This window comes from Dermacentor andersoni, chromosome 6, assembly GCF_023375885.2.
Source record: "Dermacentor andersoni chromosome 6, qqDerAnde1_hic_scaffold, whole genome shotgun sequence".
NCBI lineage: Eukaryota > Metazoa > Arthropoda > Arachnida > Ixodida > Ixodidae > Dermacentor > Dermacentor andersoni.
In genome coordinates, this window is record NC_092819.1 from 50,590,466 (window position 1) to 50,615,369 (window position 24,904).

The 24,904-nt window shown below is 42.2% G+C and overlaps 1 protein-coding gene across 1 annotated transcript; it reads left to right on the plus strand.

Moving 5' to 3' along the window:
• The first annotated feature begins 317 nt into the window (after positions 1–317).
• LOC126522924 (quinone oxidoreductase-like protein 1) lies at positions 318–24,333 on the plus strand. Its single transcript, XM_050171773.3, has 10 exons — positions 318–633; positions 2,629–2,706; positions 3,722–3,845; positions 4,115–4,183; positions 4,441–4,622; positions 6,360–6,581; positions 10,329–10,502; positions 13,017–13,122; positions 14,058–14,103; positions 18,700–24,333. The coding sequence occupies exons 1-10, from the start codon at positions 541–543 to the stop codon at positions 18,797–18,799; spliced, it is 1,194 nt and encodes a 397-aa protein (XP_050027730.1). The 5' UTR covers positions 318–540; the 3' UTR covers positions 18,800–24,333.
• Positions 24,334–24,904: the final 571 nt, after the last annotated feature.

Sequence of the window (24,904 nt, forward strand, 5' to 3'; positions counted from 1 at the left end):
GGGACGAATGTGCTCATTCAAGCTCTCGCCAGGGCACATCGGTGCACTGACAAGTTCAGCATCTTTTTAGTTTTGAAGTTAGCCGCTGCGCTTCTGCATTGCTTTTCTCGTGTGCCGGGAGCGCTGTAAGTAAACCTCGTACTTGAATGTACTACAGCGCTGCCGCTCGATTTTGCCGAGAAGGCGAGGCGGCGGGTTTTCGGCGCGGCGCATTGGAAAACTACCAGCACTTTTCGACGAAACGAGGCCCCGCGTTTCCCCAATGAAACTCGCAATGGCAGTAGCAAGCTCGTAGCTTGGACGAGTGAGACCACTGAGGTGTTTAACGCCTTTGACGCGCATGTCAAGCCGCAGACACCGCAAACGCCCCCTTCGACGTCTTTAACGTTAAATGCTGCCCTTTCCCGTTTTGCCGTAGTGCCGTACGGCCTTGTTTACGCTGGCTGGAAAGGAGAGTGGATGCACTGCTCAATGTCGCTACCTGCGATCGGCACTACCAAAATTTGGAATCCTTAGACAAATGACGGCTTCAAAGCGCTAATGAGTCCAGCCATGCAGTCAAAGAAGTTTATGAAGGCGGTGTTCAAGGAAGTCAAAGATGGGAAACAATCAAGGATGTTCATCGAGAATGATGTGAGTATCACTGCTCGCTCTTGAGTTATCTTCATCAACAGTCTCATCCTTGTACTTCTATTTGGTTTCCACGACTTCGCACATACTCAGGGATCTAAGGTCGCATCATGCAAAATTCACGAGTCTTATCATTCGACTCGTCCCGATTCGGCACCTTCAATTCTGTCCGCGTAATCTTAACAGACGGGTTTAAGAATTAAATTGAGCGCGCTGTCGCTTGACTTGTATTATAGCTGTTGTTGCCGGGCGCACTACATTCAGACATTGCGATGTCACGAGATCTGTTCGCGATGTCATGAGAGATCTGCGCGCAGTGTGTCAGTCAGCTGTCATGTGGAGTCGGCTGCTCTCGTTTAATCGCTGTGACAGCTGATCGCGTTTCTTTCTTCTCCGCGCGATGCCCGAGTTTAAGCGACCTCCCTGATATTGTTTCCCTCTTTTAATCATTGTGGTGGAGTCGCCACTGCTGGCTTTGCATTGTAACTGTGTCTGCCGAATGTGCGTAGCGGGATGCGTGGAAAAATCGATAGCAAAGCGTAGGTGTAGCACACGCGCTCGATGCGATTCAAGGCCGCGCGAGATTAGTGCCACGGCCGGCCCTAAGTAACCCGACACTGCGCCGCTCCATGCAAATCTCGGTTGATGCTACGATTTCTTGCGATTATGTTTGCCACCGCGCGAGCGCTTAATAGCGGCTGATGCGCACGCTAAGTGTCAGCAACTTTTTGATCACCTTAGCAAAGTACGCGTGCGCATTTCCTCTGCGCAATGATGCGTCTTCAAGCTGAATTTAAATACACACTCCGCGTTTCCCCTATGCATTTGTATGGACGAAATTTCTGTGGAGATGACCAAATATATGCAGTGCGATCAGTCATTTTAGTGTGTCAATAAACGCTCTTGCGTGATCTCGAGTACCGATTGTAGCTGCGTCCTTGAAGTAGAAGTAAATTTGCATTTATTGTTTATATGCGGCTATATATATTTAAAGTTATAAGAACATTTCGGATGACTGAAATGCGGAGAACACTTAGCAGTCACCGCCAAAAAGGTTGCAAATGGTAATTAGGAAGAAAATACTCAAATATCTTTAACTGACGTAATTTGTAAATTATTGACAAACTTGACAAACATTACACATGTACTCGATAAACGTCGGTCATATATATCACGGTAAACTGATAAAAATCGCTGTTAATGGAAGTATTTATATAAAAGATATGGCAACTGCAAAGCACTTAATTTTTGATGTGCACAATTAACTCCTGCCACATTGACATTTCTTGCTAATAATTTTTGGATGTTCTGCTTTCCAAGATGAATTCCTGCTTTCATCAGCTTCGTGAGTGAAATAAGCTTATCCAAGCTTATTGTGGCCGTATCTGATGGAATCTTTGCATATTGACATTGAACGTCCAAATGACGTATAAATTCTGAAGAAAAACATGGTTGTATATTTTACGTCCCTTTTGTGTTAGCAATTCACACAACTCAGACATATTAATCGTTTGTGAAAACTGTGGATGAAAGCTGTCCTGAAAAAGACAAGTACCATTTTTAAAACTTTGGGTCCTGCAACAGTCATTGCTCCACCACTTTTGATCACCGTGGATGAAAAGCGTCTTGTAATGCATCACCGCTGTTCTTGGTAATGCTACGATCCTATGTTTAGTAGCATGCGATTAAAACCATGGTGTAAACAAATTTGATAGCTTTATCATTTCATTTAGTTTTCATGCAACTGCCTTGATCAAAACACATACAATATCTGTGGCAGGAGATCTGGCCACTATTCTCCACGCCCTTAGCATGTACCACTATTCTGAAGTCATGACATGACACAATAAAGGGCAACTCAAAGCCTATGCAAGTATGCTTTGAGCATTTATTTGGACTTTTTTTTTTTAAATATATTTCTTCGTCTGCGTAGCCTTTATTCCTTTAATGGGTAATGAAGGATCGAAAAACATGGCATCTTTTTGGGGTCTGTTTCAGGTTGATATTCCAAAGCTTGACAAGTATTCCGTATTGGTTAGTGTGAAAGCATGTGGTCTTTCCACCAATGATGACAAGGCAAGTACCTCTTTCCCAGACTTCAGATCTTTACTGAAATGCACACTTTGTTTATGCATAGACGACCAAAAGCTATGTGCTGTACTCTGGACTGTGTTTATGCATAGAGGATCAAAAGCTATGTGCTGTACTCTTGACTGAACACTTTCAATTATAACTTCACTTTCACGTGATGTAACAACAACTGCAATGCCTCGTTGTAGGAACCAGCATATGTCAGTGCTTTGAGCTTTGTGTATTATGTGTCTACTAGCGGGGGTGCGGCGACTTGTGTGATGTGTTTTAATGACAATTTAATGTGGAAATAATACAGTGATTGGACACATGCTCGCGTCTAAAAGTTTGTTTTCTGTTCCTCTGGTTTGTCCGATAAGCTTATAATGAAAATAACATACCAAAAGTAATTGATTGAGGAGACAACCTTGTAATTCAGCAGAATTCTAAGCTAAGGTCTGGTCAGCACATGTGCATGTGTGTAGTTGATTTGCATGTGTTCCATGGCACGTTAAACAGCATCTAGATTAAAGTCATCTGATAATGTTCTGATAGAATGTGATTGTACTACTGGTAATGTGTTTTAGCATAGCGTAGATGTACAAATGCAGACATACGCTGGGAGCAGTAGGATGGAATGGCTGCTGTGTTGGCAACATCTTGTGATGCTGCGTTTAGCATAATATATCAGAAATTGTCTTGTGTTGCACGACCTTTTGTTCCCCTTAAAAACTAATAAAATAACAATCAAAATAGTTTTTGATGACCATGTAGTTGCCTAAACCTTTGCGCTAGCTGATAATTGAAGCATACTCATCCATTGCTATAAGGATATTGTGTGCTTTGGTTCAAAACTTCGTCACGAGAGACCACCACTGACACTACTGCTCCTGCTTACATCCTTCATGTTGTTGTATGCACTTATGCTAATACCTCTCTGCTATGCCAGATTCTCTGTTGAGGTATGCTCTGTGACACATCTTATCAGCATGCATTGACATGCCTGCAATTTCTCCCGCAGATTTTGAAAGTCCTGTACAAGGACCAGTCAAGGACCAAGTACCCGATATGTCACGAGATCGCTGGTGTAGTGGTTGAGGTTGGAGACTGGGTAACATCTGTGGATCGTGGTGATGAAGTAGTGGGTACGTTCCTGGAGGATCATATGCTGCAAAGGCCTTGTCTGTGGCTCTAGTCGCAGCTATCTGAATTATGTGATTTCCACACATTATATGTACATATTCTCTGCTCTCTAGCTTGACCATTAATGTTTCTTGAAAGCGACTGCGTTCATCAAGTACTATCATTGTCATCAGAAATTATATCTTCAGCTGGAGCTCATTCTCACAGCTTTCAAATTATCACAAACTCTTATCACTGCTGTAGCCATCATACAGTGTTACTCTCTTTTCAGGTTTGATTCCTCTCGACTACGGGCAGTCAGGATGTGCTGAATACGTACGTCTCAATGAATATGATGTCGGTAAGTAATTCCACTCTTTTTCAGTCATTTCATGTCTTGCAGCTACACCACTTTTCAGTGTAGCATTGCATCCGCATTAAAAAAAAGTGTGTGTATTGTGCGTGTGTGCATGGGGGGGTGTTGTGCCTGTGATCACAATATGTGATCACAAGAATATAACCTCAGGGACAGTGGTTTTTGAATTACGAGTACCAAGAAGAAAAAGAGAATGTTGTTCTGGCCTCAGCCATTTTTTCTCTCTTTCTTTTTCTCCATAGCCAAGAAGCCACAAAATGTGAGCTTTGTCGATGCTGCTGGCTGCATTGGCGACGCTGTGAAGGCCTACACAGGCTTGCACTACCTTGGACGCCTCACAAGCGGTGATACTGTTCTAGTCATGGATGGTGCATCTTCATTTGGAGCTATCGCCATTCAACTGGCCAAGCACTGGGGTGCCAAGGTGGGTAGCATAACCTTGCAGAGCCAGTAGTTATATGTAACAGCGTAACTTGGGACAAGGAAACCACTGGAGAGCAGTTGAATACGAGCCTCGTGTCCTCCATCTTATCTCCAGTTTTGACCTTGTCTTAAGTTGGAACATGCTCTTACTGTTATGTCACACATTACCAACTAGTCCAACTTTTGACGTTACCAAGTTATATTGACAGTACAGTCAAACCACTCCATAGCAAACAAAAATATAACGAAGTAGGTCCAAAATGTTTCTCACCATTGTGAGCGCGTATCAAATATATGTATATTGGATACACAAAAGGTATCATTCACCAAAGGTATCATGTCAGTTGCGACTTTGTTATGACATGGTTTGATTATAGTTGTTCTTAGCTAGGGCTAAGACTGTGGCCGTGTCATGGTAATACCTAAAATCCACATATTGTTGTAATGTATATTTGCCAGCCTACCAGTATGTATTGAATGCAAGCTTCAGCTCCCTTGTTCCCTTCCCTGTTCAAATGATCGTGAAACATACAGTGCTCTTCTCAAGGTGCCTACTGAAAGAATTTGAATGAAAGTTGTTGCAATGAAAAGAAATACCCAAATTCTATTGATTGTTTGGAGCAGGTTTGCTATTTAGACTACAAACTTTTTTAAACCAAGATTGCCAAAAATATAAAAATTCGCACAATTTCAAGGCATCAAGTTCACGAACGTCGAAATACCACAATAAAAATGCATAACACTGTTTAGCAAAGTGCATCAGTTGGAGTTTCTAAAGTGGACAAATTTTATATATATTTTAGACATGGCCCTAAATTTTATTAGACCCGCTGTGGTTGCTCAGTGGCTATGGTGTTAGGCTGCTGAGCACGAGGTCGCGGGATCGAATCCCGGCCACGGCGGCCGCATTTCGATGGGGGTGAAATGCGAAAACACCCGTGTACTTAGATTTAGGTGCACGTTAAAGAACCCCAGGTGGTCGAAATTTCCGGAGTCCTCCACTACGGCGTGCCTCGTAATCAGAAAGTGGTTTTGGCACGTAAAACCCCATAATTTAATTTTTTTAAAAATTTTATTAGGAATTGTCAACAACACTTTTGCAGAACTCAATGTAAAATTTTAACATCAAACTGTAAACTAACACATCAGAGTGGTCTGCTTTAATAGATGTGGCTTACACAATTGCAACATCCGGTTTTTAGTGCAGGGTTACTAGGTTGTGAACTTGATGCTTCAACTTTTCTTTAATACATATAATTAATGTCTCTTGGCACTTTGTAGGCAAAAATAAAAATGGTGCTTCTAGCAGTCACCAAAATTATTTTTAAATTTTCTGTTAAGTGCATCAGGTTTTGCTTAAATATGTTCAGCAGTAGCCTAATAAAAGCACTTCCGCTTCCCACATCCTTTTTTTTGTAACTTGATTGCATTTCCCGAGAATAAAATGGGTGATGCATCTTATATGAACATATATAGCTGGTTTTATTCAATAAGGTCCAGTAGGGATCCATAGTATGGGACCATGGATTGCAGATGGTAATGCACTGAGTGGCTTGGCTGTAGCACTTACCTAGGTGGAGAAATTGGACTTGGGCCCGAGCTATAGAGGTTGCTTTTAAACCACAAGTTCCACAAGCATTCAGTCTTACTTTATGACTGAAGGGGTCCACCCATAAGATGTATAAGATGTACTGCAATAGAGAACTGAGCGAAGGCTCTGAAAAAAGCTTATACACAGGTGATCACCACAGCGAGCTCAGATGACGAGGTGCTTTACCTCGAGGGGCTTAAGAGCCAGGTGGCCCGGGTGGTGGACCTCCGCAAGACAGACAACAGCGTCTCCGGATCCGACTTCCATCCGACCTACATGACGGGTGCTGGTGGCAACAACAACAACAACAACAATGTCAATAACAACACTGGTGGGAATGCCCGGGCACTGCTGCCAGCCTGTATGCAGGTGAGTAGGAGTTAACTGGTGAGGTTCTTACATCCTAAAGCTGCACAGTGAGCTACATATGGCAACATAGTATTGCGCTTAGCATTTGTTTTGACCACCTGGGTTTCCCTAACCCTTACACTGCCACTCCCGAGATAACTCAGGCACTTACCCTCGTAGAACCCCTACCCACTCCAGAGTATATTCTCATTTTGTGTTATCAGCGCACTCCCTGCCTCTTCGCAAGCAACTGTTTCAAAAAAAGAATATAGCCTATCTATTGCGCCATCTATTGAGAGGTTATCTAAACACATGAAAAACTTGAGTTAAATTCACTGTCTGCAGGTGGAGCAAATGTCTCAGCGCTCTGTCTCGGCAGGGCAGCCATGGTCAACCAGTGTGGCAGGTTCGTGAGAGGCGACGAAATTCGTTAGCTGTTGATCAGTTCTGAATCGAAAGAGACCGATAACGGAGAACCAGTTTCTATGTAGCATAAATAGTCTGCTGAACCAACAGGCAGGGGGGGAAAAAAAGAAAGAAACTTCAGGGTTGAGGTTGTAATGACAACGATGGCTATGGCCAATGCAGCAGGAACATCCATCTGGACTATTACATCTGAAAGAATTTATGAACTGTTACAAATACTGAAATGCGACAAAGTAATGACAAAAAGCAGCCTGTATGTAGCATGCAATGTCCACTAAACCGATATGCTAAAGAAAACTTGGCAAGCCAACAGCAATAAAATTTTGGAGCATGTAAAAAAGCCTTGTTTCTGTTACTGTATGTTTGGAGCAGCCTCCATGCACAATTTAACACTTGAAATACAAGTGAATTTGTCATAAAAAGTTGACAAAAACTGTAATTTCTTAAAAGTAACACGCTGAAAAAAAAGTTCTGCCATAACCACTTGTCAGAAAGGATGCAGAATCCAAATTTTTGAGAACCCGTGTCTGCCTGGGTGCCCAGGCGTGACAGCAAGATCAGCAATGGCAATGTAAACCCTGTCACAAGGCTACAAATGGAGAAAAGAAAAGAGAAATCTACCAGGCCCGCATAATTCACAGCACATTCACTGCGGCAACTTCTGCTTTATATGCGTGTGACAGTTTGGTCATTGGGAAGGGTGACAGGCACAAAGTAGGTCAATGACGGACACAGGAACTGATATGACGTTGAATGTGTCATTTTTTTGTGCTTCAAATGAATGTTAAAACCCTCTAAACACTAGGAAAAAATACCTGCATAAGCTGGAGCAGTTAAATAATTTAGAATAATGTGTACTTGTTTCTATTAAGCATGTTTGGTTTAAAGGGCAATTCCAGCATTTTTTTAACCATATTAGGATATCATCATTTTCAAATGGCATTGACTGCCCTGTCAACGGTAGGGTGATTCAATTTGCTTAGAAATTCATCAGTAATTCTAAATAACCAATAAACAAGATATTAAACCAAAACGCTTAGCTGATTCTTGTGACAACACAATGAGTCGATGATGTCAGATCCTACACTACCATGATGTAAACACACAGAATGCGTAATAAACATGCCGTACATTTGGCGCTAATGCTGAAGAAGCGAAGCTGATGATGTCTCCTAATGACACGGGGAGCTTTTACAGAGTTTGCAAACTAGACAGCGGCGATTTAAGCAAGGATTTCAGTGGCTGTGGCTGTGTAGTCTCTGACGTCACAAACACAGGGTGCCCAGTAGGAAGTCCTGAGTAGGGAATGCAACCAATCTTTAATATTCATTTTCAAGAAGACTAAATGACTTGCAGCCATACAGTTTGATACAGATAATCAGAGTGCAAAAGAGAACATATATTCAAAATTTTATTTATATCAGTGGACATCGAAAAATTGCCGGAGTTGCCCTTTAAGTACCTTGGAAGTAGATGTGTCACGAAGTCATGATACATTGGCTGGCTTTGCTTGTGCAGTCATTGTGGCTGCAAGATGCGATCGCAGTAAGAAAAGAAATATGTGCAGCACACATTTTAGTATTCTTTTATGAGCAATGTCATCATATGTAGGCCTTATGGCTATGCCTCAGAAGAACTTGGACTTAGCCTAGTTGGTAGTTACTGCATGGCATGTTTACTGCCTGTGTCGTTGTCCAATGTTTTTTTAGAGCGCACCTCTTAGCTGCCCATTCTTGCGATGAGTGTCGACGTGTAACTGAGTGAATGCGGAGTGCGCTGAGGGATGAAAGACATGAACAGGAAGGCGGCGAAGGAGGGTAGAGCATAACCATGAGGCAGAAAGCGAAGGAGGAGGCTATGGCGAAAACGTGAGAAGAAAAGCATAGTGTGGCGATGATGGCTACGAGGTGGCGCCAGAGTAGCATGCATTGTCTGGAGGATCTATCCGCGGCTGCTGCTGTGAATTGTGCCCATGCACTAACCACATCCTGCCCCTTGCAATCTCCAGATTAGCGAGGCAGTCACACCACGCTTCGCTCGGTGTGCAACATGCCACACGAGACAGATTGTCTGCACCAGCCAATATATCACGAAATGAGAACACATATAGAGCTGCGCTCAAGTTCCGCATTAGGGAGTATCGTAATCGTTCGTGAGTTTCTCGCTGTCTTTGTCTTTATTTAGTAGTACACATGTTATGGCTATGCACCGTCAGCATATCTTGCCCCTGTGTTATGATATCACAATAAAGTTGATGTTGCCAGGTCCGGAATTTCGAGACCAACTTTACTAGCATCAAGCAGAAATATCTCATGTTGCCTACCCTCTATATTTGCCAAGTGTTATTGCTTCATACAGAAGCGTGTGGTAGGGTTTCTACAGCTTGTAAAATATGTGTCAGTAGTCCTTTAAGGAGTGCGTCGTACAAGACACAAGTAGGGTTTTCGTGTGGCTGGTATTTCCCTCATTGAGTCAGCTGCCCGTTTGACTCGTGCACCAACACTTATCAGTTTTCTGGTTCTTTCTGAACAGGCACATTATATAATTTAAATTTCAAGCGCTCTGTCGGACGTTCTACCATAGCAGGCAGTTGAAAAGCTACAAGCAGATTCATTCCTGATTCCTTGAACATTTTGCTGTCGAGATTTCCTAAGTTGCAAGACTAGACTAGTCCATCCTCTCCTTTTTATCTTTTCTTTTGTTTTCTTAGACCTTTCCCATACGAGTCCAAATGCACTCTTGTGCTTCTTGCCTTCTCAGTGCCCATCAATTAAGAGCTCCTATCTTGTCACCTGGCTAGACTCTGCATCTTCCCGAATTCTTTTGTTTTTATTTTGTTTGTACTTTTGCATACAGTACTTTTCACAAGAATGCACTCCACCCACCTTCTCAGTGCTGGTATTTAATTTTCTTTTTGGTGGAAGTGGCAACACTAGATGCATGGGTGCTCAGACTGTTTTCTTTTTCTTGGGGTTACATGCTCTCATTTCAGCATAATACGTTCGTACACAGTACCGTCAGCGTCATCTTTTCCTTGGGTGTGATGCGAAACTTGGGAATGCAGCTATGTTGTGCAGCTTTTTTTGCGTGTGTGGCACATTCAAAGCAGCTTACATTGCTGTGCACCAGCACTTGGCTTTTGTGCAGTGGACCTGAGATTTAGTCCCTCAGGCTGGCTGGATGGGATTTCTTTCCACTTTTTAGACTATGGCTGATGTCAATTATTTGCATTGCCGCTCATCAGTTTGAACCGGGAAAGCATCCATAGCAGTTATTGCAGTTAAAACACCTTTGTGCCCTCTTGAAAAGTTGGACTTCTTCTTTTTTTTTTGCCCCCTTTAGGAATCCGCAGGCCTTGGCATAGATCTTGTGCTGGACAATGGCGTCACACAGTTTGCGGAGACGAGCTACCGCATCCTAGAGGAAACTTGTGATCATCCAGTGCCAAGCAAGCATGACATTGTCTCCTGCCTTGCAGTGGGTGGCCGTTGGATTACTTCCAAGAGTGACCTTCAGGTCAGCACACTTGACTGATGCCAGGATATGCTTTTTTTTCACTTGAGTGGATACCGCAGTCTGGATTACAGCATACATCAGACATAGCATGTCATTTGCACCTACATGGAGCTGCTTTTTGTTTTCTTCAATAAAAAGTTTAGCAGGGACAAACTCTTACATTGAACAATATCCTATATCTCCTGTGACATAATCACATTTTCCCCCTATTTCTTTCTCCAAGTGTTCTTTTTCGCAAGTGTGTGCGTAACGATAGCAATGGTATGCTGTACAATGTGTTGCAGCCTTCCTGATGGCCATTGCATCATGTTATAAAGGAGACTTTGCACATTGAAGGGCCCCTCACCAAGTCTGGCCATTTTGAGCTGACAAGCGCAGAGCATACAATGCGCACTAACGATCGTGTTTGCAAAGTATTACATCGCTACACGCCGCAGAAAAGTCAGAAATTTCAATCCCAACGCCATTTTCCCTTTCCCTCGCGGCAACCACGCTCCAAGCTGGACGGTGACGCACTCGTGTCCCTGCGCCTACGTACTCATGTGTGCAGTGTGACGTCAATCTTCGAGACACTTGACTTCGAGAATTATTTAAGACAACATCTGTTATTTGTGTGATCTGTTGCTTGAATTGACGAATTGAAGTTTAGGGAATAAATAAAACATACAAACGGAACGTCCGCGTGTTCTTTGTTTTACTTTGCACTGAAGCAAGGGCGATGTACTTCCGCTTCGTCTGCTTGTTCCCGTGGTCGTGCAGTAACGTGCACAGGTAGCAAAACAATGCCATTTTCTACCTTGTTCCAGCGCATGATCGTGCTCTGCGATTCGCTTGTGTCTGCCTCAGTATTCGTGTAGCACTGAACTATACCGCTAGTTATGTGTCCTTGTGCACAGCGTGCAAAATCGTGCACTGCACGAAACAAGAGGGTCACAACAGCTCATGCACGACGCCGTCAGCAGAAATGCGCAGCGCCGAAAAAAAAAAAGAAAGCGAGGAGAAAAAAAAATGAAGGCGGGGCCCGTGACGTATGCGTTACGCTATCCTTGAGGTCCGATATGGAAGAACACAGGGAAGGCGTTTCGCTTGCAGAGGCTAGAGAGGGTGTCTCGCTTTGCAGTGGAGCTCGCCTTCTGAACTCATGGGTTCGCGGCACTGAAATATTTATATCTCGGCTATTAATGAGCTGATTTGAAAAATTTTTGTGGCAGAACACTCCCTAGAGGACACGTAACGACTTCCAGCGTATTACCAAAATTTGCTATAAGGCCTGGTGAGGGGCCCTTTAAGGCACCTCAAGCACTGCTACATGTGCATTGAATGAACTGTTTAAACCGGTGTCATAGCTCCAGCCACAGCCATAAGGTATCCATGGCCATTAATTTATGATTTCTTTAATTTAATTGCTAAGTAAATAATTTCCCCTATGTTGTCCTTGGTGTCTTTTTTTGTTGGCTTCTTATGATATGTCTAATAAAGATCGGGCCCCTCGGTTCCCCTTCTTCTCGTTCATTACATTACGAGGGCCTCGAATCTGACAACATTGATGGCTTCAGGGTAGCATGTGAGGGTTTATTGACCAGTTGCCGTCACCCAAATAACTCGTGTACTCGTGACGCCTGCGGCAGAAAAGATGTTCCACATCCGCTGCCTATGTTTGTGAGTGGTGGCGCTGGCTAACACTCCTAGCGTTAGTTCTAGTAGTAAAACATAAATACTCCCTAAAGTGGCTGGGAAAACTGCACCACGGTAGCTCGATTGGTAAGAGCATCACATGTGTAATGCGAAGACATGGGTTCATATCCCACCTTCGGCCAGTTGTTTTTCCATCCACTTTCACTTCCATTTCCTTAATTCAGTCAGTAAGTACAAGTAGTTTCTCCTACATTGTCCTTGGTGTCTTTGTTGGCTTCTTATGATATGATTAATAAAAATCGGGCCCCTCGGTTTCTTTCTTCTTGTTCATCTCCACTGGAGGTAACTCTCGCGAGCCAGAAGTTGTTAGTGCCCAAAGACATACACGAGCGCTTGACGTGTTCGTGTAGTTAACAAGGCCGGATATACAATGTAAGTGCATATGTGGAGCAACAGATGACACTGTTGTGAAATCAAGTCAAATCATTGGCTTTAACATTCCAAAGACATGCACGGACTAAGAGGGACACCGTAGTGCTTTGCATTAATTTCAACCCTCTGGGAGCTCATCAATGTGCACTTAGTATGCATCAGAATGTGGCCGCTGTGACGAAAAATCGAATCCGCTGAATCGAACCATTGTTTACATCATTCTCTGCAGTATGTTAAACGTCAGTGTACTCCTGACCAGTGTCAAATTGCTAATTGTCTTTTACAAGGTACCTAACGCTCTATTACTTTCTTTTATAATGATTAGCTCTTGTAAGTATGCTTTACATATGTAAGAGTTTTCGTTTTAGTGACTGCTTCCTTTGAGATGCTCGTAGTTAATTCAAGTTCAAAGCTTGGTTTAATCGTATGTCATGATGGCCGTTTCAGCTGGACCCACCACATTCCCAGATGATGTTTATGAAGTGTGCTTCGATTGGATTCCTTTTTGAGCAAGCCTGGATCCTGTCCTCTACGCAGCAAGGTCGTTACCTGCGTATCCTTTGTGGCACGCACAGTGCCCTGGCAAAAATAAAACACGTGACTTACTTGAATGCTGCACCTGTCACATTTTTTGTTAGTTACTGCTCTTTGAATTCTGGAACTTAATTTTCTCTTGGAGATGGACGCAATTAGTTCTCAGTGTTTCTGGTGCAACGGAAACTGATAACATTTGTCAACATAGTATTCAAAGATTATGGCAGTTACTGAACACAAGTTCGCGTTGAAATCGTGAGTGTTTATTCATGCAGATGGGTAACTCTCACTGCTGTTCTGCATGAACGATTTGCAACAAAAGCTGTGCAGTGATAATTGGCCAGTTATAAGAAGCAGCTGCAACTTACTGTAAGCTCTACAAACAATCGGAAGTTTGATGTAGTGTTTAATAAATGTAGCTTATCACCAAACATATTTGTTTGAATTATGTAAAGTTACAATATTTGCTCCAACACAGAATCAAATGGTAATATTTAAGCTTGTGTCCACATGAAAGTTCATTTACATAGAGTATAACAATGAGTGACCGAGCACCGCTGGGCTAGGTTTTGAGAAGAGGGAGCAAGTTTTCACGCACACACTTCTGAGATATCTGAACTAAGAATCCAAGAGTGAGTCAGAGGTGCCATCTTCGAAATGTGCCTGCCGACATACACAGCAGCTCAAATGTGACATGTGGGCACATTTTGACTATGTAGGCATTATGACTGTGTTCTCATCAGCCATTCTTGGCCAAGTTTGTCTGCCTCAGGGAGTCAAAAATGTTTGAATTAATTGACTTCAACATGCACTGGAAACATTGCATACTGACAAGATTAGAATTTCTTTGAATTAATTGGAATTATGAACTATCTGTGTTTTACTCATTACAACTGTCACATTTTCATCCTTTTATCATTGAGCACACGTTCTCCTTGACTTTTTGCAAAACAGACATCCTGATGGACATAATGGAGAAGGTTTCCAATGGAGTGATCAGGTAATTTTTTTTTTCTTCTCTCAGTTGCAAGAACAAAAGTTATAGTTTTGCCCATAACGTGAAGTAGTGATGCAAATCATGCGATAGTTGGCGGAGTGTAATGCACAGTAAGCCTTTGACTGTTTCGTGCGGTGCTTGCTGCTGTTAGCATATGTAGCTGTGATTGAGCAATCTCCTTTCGAGCAGTAAAAGAAGTGCGAGTCATATTTGTTTGTGCACGGATGTTTCTTTTTTCCACAAAACCTATCACCACAAAGGCGAATTGACAATGTAGGCGCAAAGGTTTAAAGGTGCTTTTTGTTCCATCCCAGTTGCCATGTCTTTCTCTTATGAGCTGAAGAAAAACATTATCCTTGCCACAGGGAGCTACAAATGGCAACAAGAGGAAGGCCGCAAATATACATCAGTCATGGAAGTGTGGCGGTAGACCAATATCATCACAAATTATGAAAACCTGAGACAAACTGGCAACTTCCAGAAACAGTTGCGGGCTACTCCATCTTTGACTCCTACGCGCATATGTTCTAGCATTCGCCTCAAACCCTCATGCTAGTGTGCAAAACGTGGCCGCCCAAGTACCAATTTCCAAGTCGTCAGTTTGGATTATTCTAAATGACTCGGCCTTTCACCCGCACCACCTTAACCTGCACCAATGCTTGGATAATCTCTAGATTAACCTGCATAATCATCTAGATTCCTCAAATTGGCTCCTCACAAAAGCCGATGAGTCACCAGAATTTTTTAGCAACATCATGTGCACAGATGAAGCCAATTTTTGCAGAAACGGCCAGGTTTATTTGCACAATGCACAATATTGGAATGACTCCAATCCACACTGGGTAAAGCGCGCTCGGCACCAGTGTGAGTGGTCATTCAATGTGTGGTTCGGAATTTATGCCAGTGCTATAATTGGTCCCATCTTCTTCGATCACACACTGACTAGACAGTGTTACATGGATGAAATCCTTGAAGGAGTGGTGGATGAGCTTCTCAGCTAAGTCCCGATGTCATGTATTCTACTTCTGTGGTATCAGCAAGAAGGGGGTCGCCAGCACACTGCAGCAGCCGAGCACGAAACTAGCTGGATGCGACTTTTCATGCACAATAGATTGGAAGGCTCGGGCCTGTGGCCGGCTGGGTCACCTGACCTCTCTCCACCCAATTTCTTTATTTGGGGTTATGTGAAAGATTGTTTACATGATCGAGACGGATGCCAGATGAGCTCAAGGCAAGGATAATGGATGGCTGTCGTAGAATTCCAGTGCCGGTCATCAAGAAAGCCACAGATGTGATAACGTGTACTCAGTACAGTACTGGCGTAGCTGCAGAAGGAGACTTATTCGAACACATCTTCTAGGCAGCAGGTGTGTTCAACGACGCTTACGAATTTATAGATAATAAGGGTTCATTGAAATCTAATGGCTTTAAATCTGTAAGCATTTCTATCCTTACCCAACGGAAACATCGTCCCTCCCTCCAATGCTGTAAGGCAATCGCTTTCAACACAGCTCCCGCAGCAGCGAGCGAATTCACCTGCATGCCGAGCCTCTCGCTTCAACGCCAACGAAGCAGCAAGAACACAGCGCTCGCAGAGCTCTCACCACTTGCCGCACTCTAACGCTTTCGCATATCGCTTTCAACGTGCGGGCCGCGCCGCTGCACCAGATGTAGCCGCCGCCGGAGAACAGTTCACCACGGTTCATAATGGTTCAGTGAACCTAATAAATGTTGAATATATTTCCTGAACTTACTACTACGGCTCTCTTGTCATCTCATCCCACATCCACATCCGCTGCGGGCTATCTATAGCATCAGTTAACATTGCTTCTGCTCGCCTCTTCTACATCGTCTCATGCAGGTCTCACTTCAGAGTTAGGTGTTGCAACCGCACTTCTCCGTTTGACGGTTCTTTCGTCGTCATTCTCACAATTATGCGAAAATGCTTACGCATCATTCAGATAAATCCCAGACAAGATTCTGCATAGATCTTTTTTCTTTTTCTCTCTCTCCCTTTTTGTGTGTGTATTTGGGCAGACGTCTCGATTGCCAATTCGGCTCATTTAGAAGTAGTGCATTTATTTTCTTGAACGCATAGGTTTTGCCTTTTCTCTACACGTGAATTGCTTCCCAGTCTGTTTATTTCGCTTTTATTTTGTGTCATGAACCTGTTTTTGCAGCATGTATACACTATAATGAAAAATAAAACCGTCACTTTAATTTGGCTTAGGTCTGAAGCAAGTTTCTGGCGTGAAATATAGCTGCATGTGCACTCTTCGATGTGGTGTGAGCAGAGCTGGGATTTTGAAACATTCCGTGCCTATTCCATTGCTTTTCGCGTTTTGTATGTGATTAGAACAGCGTTTTGGCCACATTATCAATATAATCAGTCGACCTTGAGAGATGGATAATAAGTGTGACGTAGAAATGAGAAGAAGGAATAGCTGCGATGTCGCAAAACCTGCTATTGGTGTTCCTTCTGTGCCAGTATCAAGGTGATGAGCTGTCTCTTCAAGTTTGCAACAGGCAAAGCAGTTGCTTGCAATTAGCTTATTTGAGGGTGCTGCTTTATGAGGCGGGTGGGAGCGCAGTCTCGTGCTATTTTTAATTTTTTTGTGGGGTTTCTTTACAAGTTGAAAACAAAAATTTATGCAATTAATACGTCACTGAAAACACTGCAGTTAGAAGTCATTTGGGAGTGCCCACAAATGCTTCATTGACACTTTGATAATTACGACAGTACATCTCGAGTTTGATAATTAATTATAATTACCTAATTAAATCTCACTAACGGAAAAAATTACTGGCAGCGACTCCACTGTACTGGAAACAATATGCACTAGGTTTTCGTCGAGTTACACAATTGCTCTTTTTTTTAATCTTGGTGCATGATAGTTGGGACGCCCTGTATAATTCACGCAGTAACCGAAATGAGGCCAAGTCGGGTTCACTAAAAATCAGAGTCAACAGCAATCATGCACAGTAGCACTTATACTAAGACTCACTGTAAAAAAAAAATATATATATATATATATATATATATATATATATATATATATATATATATATATATATATATATATATATATATGGGGTTCGGAAAGCTAGTCAGGACCCAGCCCTCCCCCCCCCCTCCCCGGAAAAATTAGGACTTTCTGCCTATGTGCTGCAGCCTAATGAACTTGTAGAAAAGGCATGGAGGTACCCACAGCTTCCGCAGCTGCAACGACTTGCACATTGGATCGAATTGCAGAAATTCCTAATACGAATGATAATAGCTTATAACGATATTGTAGTTTTTGCTTCATATGCACATGTCATTTTTTAGTCAGTTTTATCTAGGAAAAATGTGCGTGTTTGGATGGAGTAAATATGGTATGTTTTGTAGTCTAGGGTGATGGCAGCATACCATCTGGCTGAGGTGCTTTGCTTAGTGTTCATCAGCCTCATTGTAGAGAACACCTATATGGAAAACCTCGCTTTAGAAATGAAAGATGGTGACATATTGACATATTGTTATAAGACGACGACACAAGCTGTCAGAATCCAGCTCTCTCTTGTATAGAGGGGACGTTGAAACACTCCTTAAACATCATAAACCTGCCTAGCCACTAGACAATGCATTTATGAACATCTGAGACTCCTGTACACTCAGCTGGGAGCCAGTAGTTTTACTCAAAGAACGATGTACCGATTCCTTCAACTCCTTAAAGAGTCCCAACCACTTTTCGTGCTTACTGTGATGCATCAATAAGCATGGCAGCCGTTGCATAGATTTTTTTAGTTGTCTTGGTAAAGCAATGCATCCAGGAGGACCAAAATATAGAGATATTTTATGATTGATCGAGAAGCGGTACCAGCTGGGAGCAGGGGATGATACCACTGTGCCAATAATGGCCTCTGAGATTTAGCAGTGCAATGGCCAAATATTGGAGTTCAGCACAATAATGGGGGGTCAGAGCAATGAGGGCATTTCTTCATGCCTGTACAACAGCACGTTTAAGAGTGCAGGGGTGCCAAAAAAAAAGGAGGGGAAGGTTAAGCAATAGTTGATTTTCAATTACTACACTTATACGAGGTGCATACAAAATATGTTTGCTAGAAAAAAAAAAAAAAACTTCCGAGGCAATGACCTACTGTCACTTCTCTCTCTCTCTCTCTGTGCTTTTTCCTTTTGTTTATTTTGCATATTCAGTAGCGTTGCCTTCTGGTTCCGTATTCCACATTTTCCTTATTAACTGTATTGCGTGCTTAAGTGTATGTTGCCTTTTTTTCGCTTCTAGGCTTTCTTTTTTTGTTAACATGCTGCCTTGTATCATCATGCCATGTTCTTCCTTACCACATATTTTAGTAATGTGCTACTGAATTCTTGTTACCCCACACACCTCTATAATGTTTCAGCTATTGAGGTTATGCGAATGAATAAATGATACACTCCTCATCTTTCTCAAGAGGCGTTGCAGGGACTGTTTAAACATCCTGTCCTGAATTAGAAATTCAGGACCAATGTGTCACAAAGTCACGACAGCCGGCTGAAGAGGCAAATGGGCCTGCGCAGCAAGCTGTTGCTAACATGTCATGCGTTTTTCTTGCTTTCAGGCCAAACATCCATCACACGGTTTCTTTTGAGGCTGTCCCTGACGCTCTCGAGAGCCTTGCAGATAAGAGAGTGGGCAAAGTCGTGATGAAGATGAAGTGAACGAAGCGGTGTGCTGTGCCATGCAGCGGTGCTAAAATTTGACAACTCTTTCTTCTGGTCACTACGGGCTCTCTACGCCCCTTTCTCCGTCACTCAAGTAGCCAGTGTCTTTATAACTAGCTCTAGTTGTTTGTAATATCCTTTTTTTTTTCAGTGTTGGCCCACCCAACACTATCACATTTACATGCTCTTGCGGCTCGCAATTCGTTCTAGTTCCTCACCCGTTCCTCGAACACTGTAGTGCTTGCCGCCGATGGTGGTCCCAGTTACAACGGCGTTAGGATAGTAATTTACATGTGCAATACGCTAGCAAAATGCACACCTTAACTTGCTCATTTGTGTAGCACGTGCTGTGTGATGTCCTTGTGATAGAGCACTCGGCTACGATAATCGAATCCCCTCGCACAAGCTGTTGAAACTAGTTCATACACGTTTAGTTCTGTACAGGGAATGTGACAGTTAGCTTCAGACCTTTCTGTTAATGGTTTCTGTTGAACTTTTTGATGTTTAGACACTGGTTGTGTGTCTAGTTTGTGGCTAGTCATTGCAGGACCTTGAGAACGAGCAGCACTGTATCTATGTGCACTTGACTAGCGGTAGCTTCATGGGCCAGCCAATGCGTATCTTGTCACATGCATGTTGTAGAGTGTTGGATGTCAGTGATTGCTTCTGTTGTCATGTGCACATTATGGCGGACATGAAGAACGAGTGATGGTTTGTGTTGTTGCATTTACAGAGTTTCAAATCTCTGAAACAAGGATTAAAGCATTGTTAGAAGGAAGCCCTTGCTGTGCTTTGTCCAAGCAGAAAGAATGTCCAAGACAATTCTGACTTGTCCGTGCATATACGAAAAGCCTGTGCCCATGTTGTAAACTTGCAGTGATCCACTTGTGTTAGTGTTAATTTCGAGTGACTGTGAGAAATTGCTCTGTTAAGTGTCTGGTTTTACATTAAGCTGGCAGCATTGTCGATTGTGGACCATACATTAAATAGTGACTGTGCTGTAATACATTTCTGTCACTGAGAAAATCTGGTCTCACTTTCAGAAAATGTTGCTGGCAAAACAGTGTGTGATCTAACAAGTCCAAGAAACACGTTTGTGTTTGGTGTGGATTGTGTACTCTACGGTAGACTCTTAGTAGCAGCTATAAAATGCTGAATCATATGGAAAGTCAGTGGATGGAAAGCATGTGCTTAGAATTTTTGAACATGCATTTTATGTTCTGAAGGAAAAAGAGAAGTACTACAGTACCACGAAGCTAGTCCTCAGTGACCCCAATGCATTGTGCATTGTCATTCCACATGATTGTTTCACATCAGTTCACATCAACACTGGCAATGGTTGCAGTTTTCAAAACGCCAGTTTTCTCTGCACACCAGCAGATTACACACTGCTCACTTACGCTTCTTTGGTTACTGATAACTAGAAATATTATGCTTAGGTTTCATAGTCGCAATGTTGCCCTTTGTCTCTTGACTTCATTCAGCTTCATTTTGCTCTCATGGTTCACCTTTCGAGATGTATTAAGTAACGCTTGAGTGTAAAGTTTGCTTTGAAAAATAATACAATTAAAAAAATAATTTCATGTGTACAGGTAACCAAACCATTTTGTTATCGTTTGTAAATGATAGTTCTTGAGTGATCGCTTAATGGAAAAATTATCTTGAATGTACTTCTTTGGGAGCGACATTCAATGTTCTGCGTCACATGGGGGAGTAATTGCTTGCAAAATTGTGCATATTCAAGCACCAGAAGGCCTCCCTATACTCTTTCATGGTGTCTTAACAACCTTGCATTCGAAAAATTCTCTTTGTCTAGGTGACCCATCGTACACCGTTCCATTTGTCTTCGCATATGCTGGGCAGGTCAGACCAGTGGAGGTCCGAGACGATGGTACCATGTAAACATTGTGAATGTTTCTTCTCATATCTTTGGGAAATTTGCTGTAGCTCCTACTTTATACATATTTCGCTTGCCTTCTTCTTGTTCTACTGCCTTCACCATTCCTACTTCTGAGAGAAACTTGTATTACTTCCAAGTGACTATTTACACTTTTGTGCTTCGCCTAGTGTTCTCACACATTATCTCGCAGTGCCAGGCAGTTTTGAAAGTTTAGCATACCAGTTATTGAGGTAGATGTAGCGATATATTACCTACTTGCAGTCCCGTAAACGCATTGTTTATCCGTCCCTCTTTCGGCTACCTTTCTTTCATGCTGCGTGCAGTTTTCATGCACACTATCCCTCCTCTTCTGCAAAAACAATCTCAACCATAATGCTCAGTACCACTGTTGAAAGACGACGTGTCTCTTAAACAGTAAGTGAGCAGAAGCTTGCATGGTTTTACAATTAGCAGCGCGGGTGACAAATGCTTATTAACACTCTGCCAAAGAGGCTGGCAGCAATAGATGTGTACAGTACTCAGATTTTTTTCAAGCAGAATGGGATAAACCTGTGAGATTTGTTAAAAGTATTTTAAGGATATGTTCAACTGGTTGTGTTCAGACCACTCCAGTAGCACTACAAAAGTCGTGCGGAACACCATTTAAGCTGTACTACAGGCATAAATGTTCTGCAATAGCAATGCCGAAGCCAGATTATCGCTCTAGACCCACTGATTCTTGTAATACAACATTAAATTTGTCGTTACACTACTTTCACAGAACTTTCAGAGTTATCTGAAACAGTCAATTTAATGCCCTAAGATATCATGACAGAATTGTCGGTAATCCGTGCTGTTTTTGTACTGCGCAGATGACACCATGGGCAAAAACTTGATCTATTTAACCATAAGGACTCCATAGTAGTTCATGGTCACACGCTGCATGCATGTATTAGCTGGCCATCACCACATTGTCACTTCTATTAGCTTTGCTCGGATTGACCTGCTGATTTAAAATTACAATTTCAGTGAATGTTGGTTTCTCGCAACAGAAAAGGAAAACTTGCGATTTCCATCAAAATTTTCTGAGGCATTCAGTTCTTTTGCCAACCCCTTTGGAAAATGCCAGGATGAGCCACTTCCAGTCTGAGTATTTAGCCAGTTAGACACCTCTTCTTATTTATGATTAAAAACCTTACCACCGGGAGCCTTAAATGCCAATGGCCTTAATGGCCTCAAATGCCACTATCTTAACTGCAAATGACAGTAATAGCAAATGTTCAAGCACTATTCCACACCAAGGAAAATTATAACTTGGTTCATCTTTGTTTATGGCCTTGGAGAATACATTAAAACATATCAATATGAGTAAAAAATAATACAGCAATTAATTGTTGATGAGTTTGTTGAATTATCTGCACATAAAATCTCAGTCAAGTGTTTCAAAAATACCACTATAATTTTTTGCACTTTTAAATCTGAATTTTGATGTATCAAATTCAGGGTATCACAAATGATATGTTGGGCTTTGTTGGCTTAAATCTTAGTGCTGTTAGCAGTGAACAGAGTATTGACAAATCAACGCTTTATCAAGCGTGCACTATTGTTCCCACGTTTGTGTTTAGCAGTACACTTACTAGATGACCTTAAACAAACACTTAACAAGGACCGCTACGACTTTTTTTTTTTTTTTTTTAAAGAAATGCCTTTTCACACATCAGAAGTCTTTGGCAGTGACACCAGTAATCATCGGGCTATACTTTACAGTTTCGCGTCCTTCAAAATTACAGGCGCTATTTTTCTTCAACCACACCATCTTTAGATTTAACAGTTGTGGACGTGTGTGCTCTCTGACGCGTTACAGCAATCCTTGCCTTAGGGAAAAAAAAAAAAAAAAAAGAGAGCCTTAACTTTGCTTAATGACCTTGCTGCCAAATTTAAGCAATTTATGAGCTTTCTGAAAACTGAATTTAAGCCAAGCTTCTGTGATCGGCGGTAGTATTGTCATAATTTCGTCTAGTGACACGAAATGCGCATATGCAATACCGACTCTGAAATTGATGGCATTAACGAATGCAATGCCCATGCCACACAGGCACAAAAGATGGCATTAATTGCTTAATGCCTTACAGTTTAATGTCATTCGCATGGTGCCAAATGGACATGCGTAAGCATTAAAGCTTAATGAAACTTGCAGCATACTAGTGTACCCTCAACTCATTTGGCTGTCGAATGCATACAGTGTGTACTGTTGCTCTAAATGTTAAAAGTTACGGCTGCACAGAAAGAATACAGTTTCAAGCAAAATGTGCCTCTTGATGTTATTGGTGCCATTTATTGCACATCTACCAGCTAAATGACTTTCTGGCATTGCTGCACTCACTGCAGCTATCATCATTGCGGCATTTAATGTCACTAAGACTGCGTGTGTGGTACCAACTTGATGTTAAGGTCCTGGCATAGACATAAAACCGTTGATGTTGTTAACCTTAGCCATGTGACACAGTTACAGACTGTAGTCCTCAAGTATGAGGCAAGCCATTAACAAGCTGCTCCCAAGTGTTGGGACTCTCATCTTTCAATTGCAGGGCATGCCTTGAGGCAAAACCATCTTTCCTGTACTCCCTGCCAATACTGCTTTGGCAACTAAGAACAAAGCTTTGTCCTTCATGTGCTTTAACTTCTGGCAAACAAAGGTTTCCACCAAGTGTGCCACTACTGTCTTGAAACGAACACGTAACAACGAAATGGCACCGAAAGGAAGGCGTGCCAACAATCTTGCACCAGACCATTTATGATTATTGGTGAGCTACTCCAGATGTCGAGCAACAGTACAGATTGTGTGGTCTGTTGGTGCTCCTTGTAAATGTTGCAAAGTGTGTTCCGTGTACATGTTTAAAGAAGTTATCTCCACTTCAAAAACACTGCTACATGTCCTCCATCAAGAAGGGAAAAAAATTTTGGTTGTGACTTTTGGAAGAGCCATATTTAATAAAATATGCATGTTTCATTATTTACATTAGCAAATGCTTCACATGCTGTTGATAAAGTATCATTGCTCACGCATCAATTGCCAACAAGTTTGTCTGGGAAAAAGAAAATGTTTTCTCCTCTTGCAGCCAGCACACCAAAGTGAGAGCTGCAGTGTTACAGCCACAGGCACAAATTCACCTCTCAATTCTAGCTCCTTCAGCAATCAGCTTTCGTGGGCACTTGTAGAGCTAAAAAAACTTATAAAAATATGCACCATAGCCTTACTTGCTGAAAAGCTGCTTCAGGAGCCATTTGTTATGCTTTTCAGGGGCTGTATGACGTAACATTCTTTTCATTCTTTATTATTTTTGCCTTGCATCATTCGTTGGCATGACGCCAGGTCTTCCTTATCACTATTATTCGCAACTGGCTGTGACAGATGATAAAAAATGAATAGAATTGACAAGGAATCCTTGTATTCATTGTTTTCTTTTTTGGCTGTTGTTCTCCATTCACACAATTTCACTACTTAGAGCTACATTACGAGCTGTGATGGGTCTTTCACCTTTGCCACAAATTTACACAACGCAATCGCATAAATGCTTGTCCCAATGCTAATGCAATGTACTTCTGCTAAGCAATAAAAACTTTAGGCACCCCAGCCATTTGACAACTCGAACGGTCTGCATAATGTGTTGTCCTTTCTTGCAAACATGCTGCACCCTCCCTGTACGCCTACAGAACACTGCCGTCGGTTAACTGCAACATGACAGGGTCAACCTTTGGGTTGTCCCATGATGATAGATCCTTTGGTTAACTGTTACATGACAAAATAATCCATTTGGTTAATGGTCACATGACAAGATAGTCTTGTCGGTTAACTGCCATGTGACAAGATAACCCTTTTAGTCATGATGTACTATCACCACAAATTCAAGTGCAATAAATTATGAAACTGCTCCCATGTGTCACTATGTTTGCAGCTTCCCCTGCATTTGTAACAGTGGCTTAATTCACAATCCAAGACGCACACTTACTAACCTATGCTTAGAGACCAGCTAGATTGCATGTCGAACTTACAACTTGCGCCATAACAGGATGTTATGATCAGTTGCTTGTTTGTATTCTAAGTTGTGCAATGGTACACATTTGCGTATATGATTTGTTTTTGCCTTAGAATGACTTCTTTAACAAGCATTCTGTCTTAACACCATTTCAATATGGGATCAGGTCAGGCTGCTCGACTGAAA

Excerpts from the sequence above, each read along its gene's own strand:
- LOC126522924 (XM_050171773.3), top strand. The coding sequence starts at position 541 with ATGAGTCCAGCCATGCAGTCAAAGAAGTTTATGAAGGCGGTGTTCAAG. Across the intron at positions 634-2,628 it reads GGATGTTCATCGAGAATGAT|GTTGATATTCCAAAGCTTGA; the intron begins GTGAGTATCACT and ends GGTCTGTTTCAG. Across the intron at positions 3,846-4,114 it reads TCGTGGTGATGAAGTAGTGG|GTTTGATTCCTCTCGACTAC; the intron begins GTACGTTCCTGG and ends CTCTCTTTTCAG.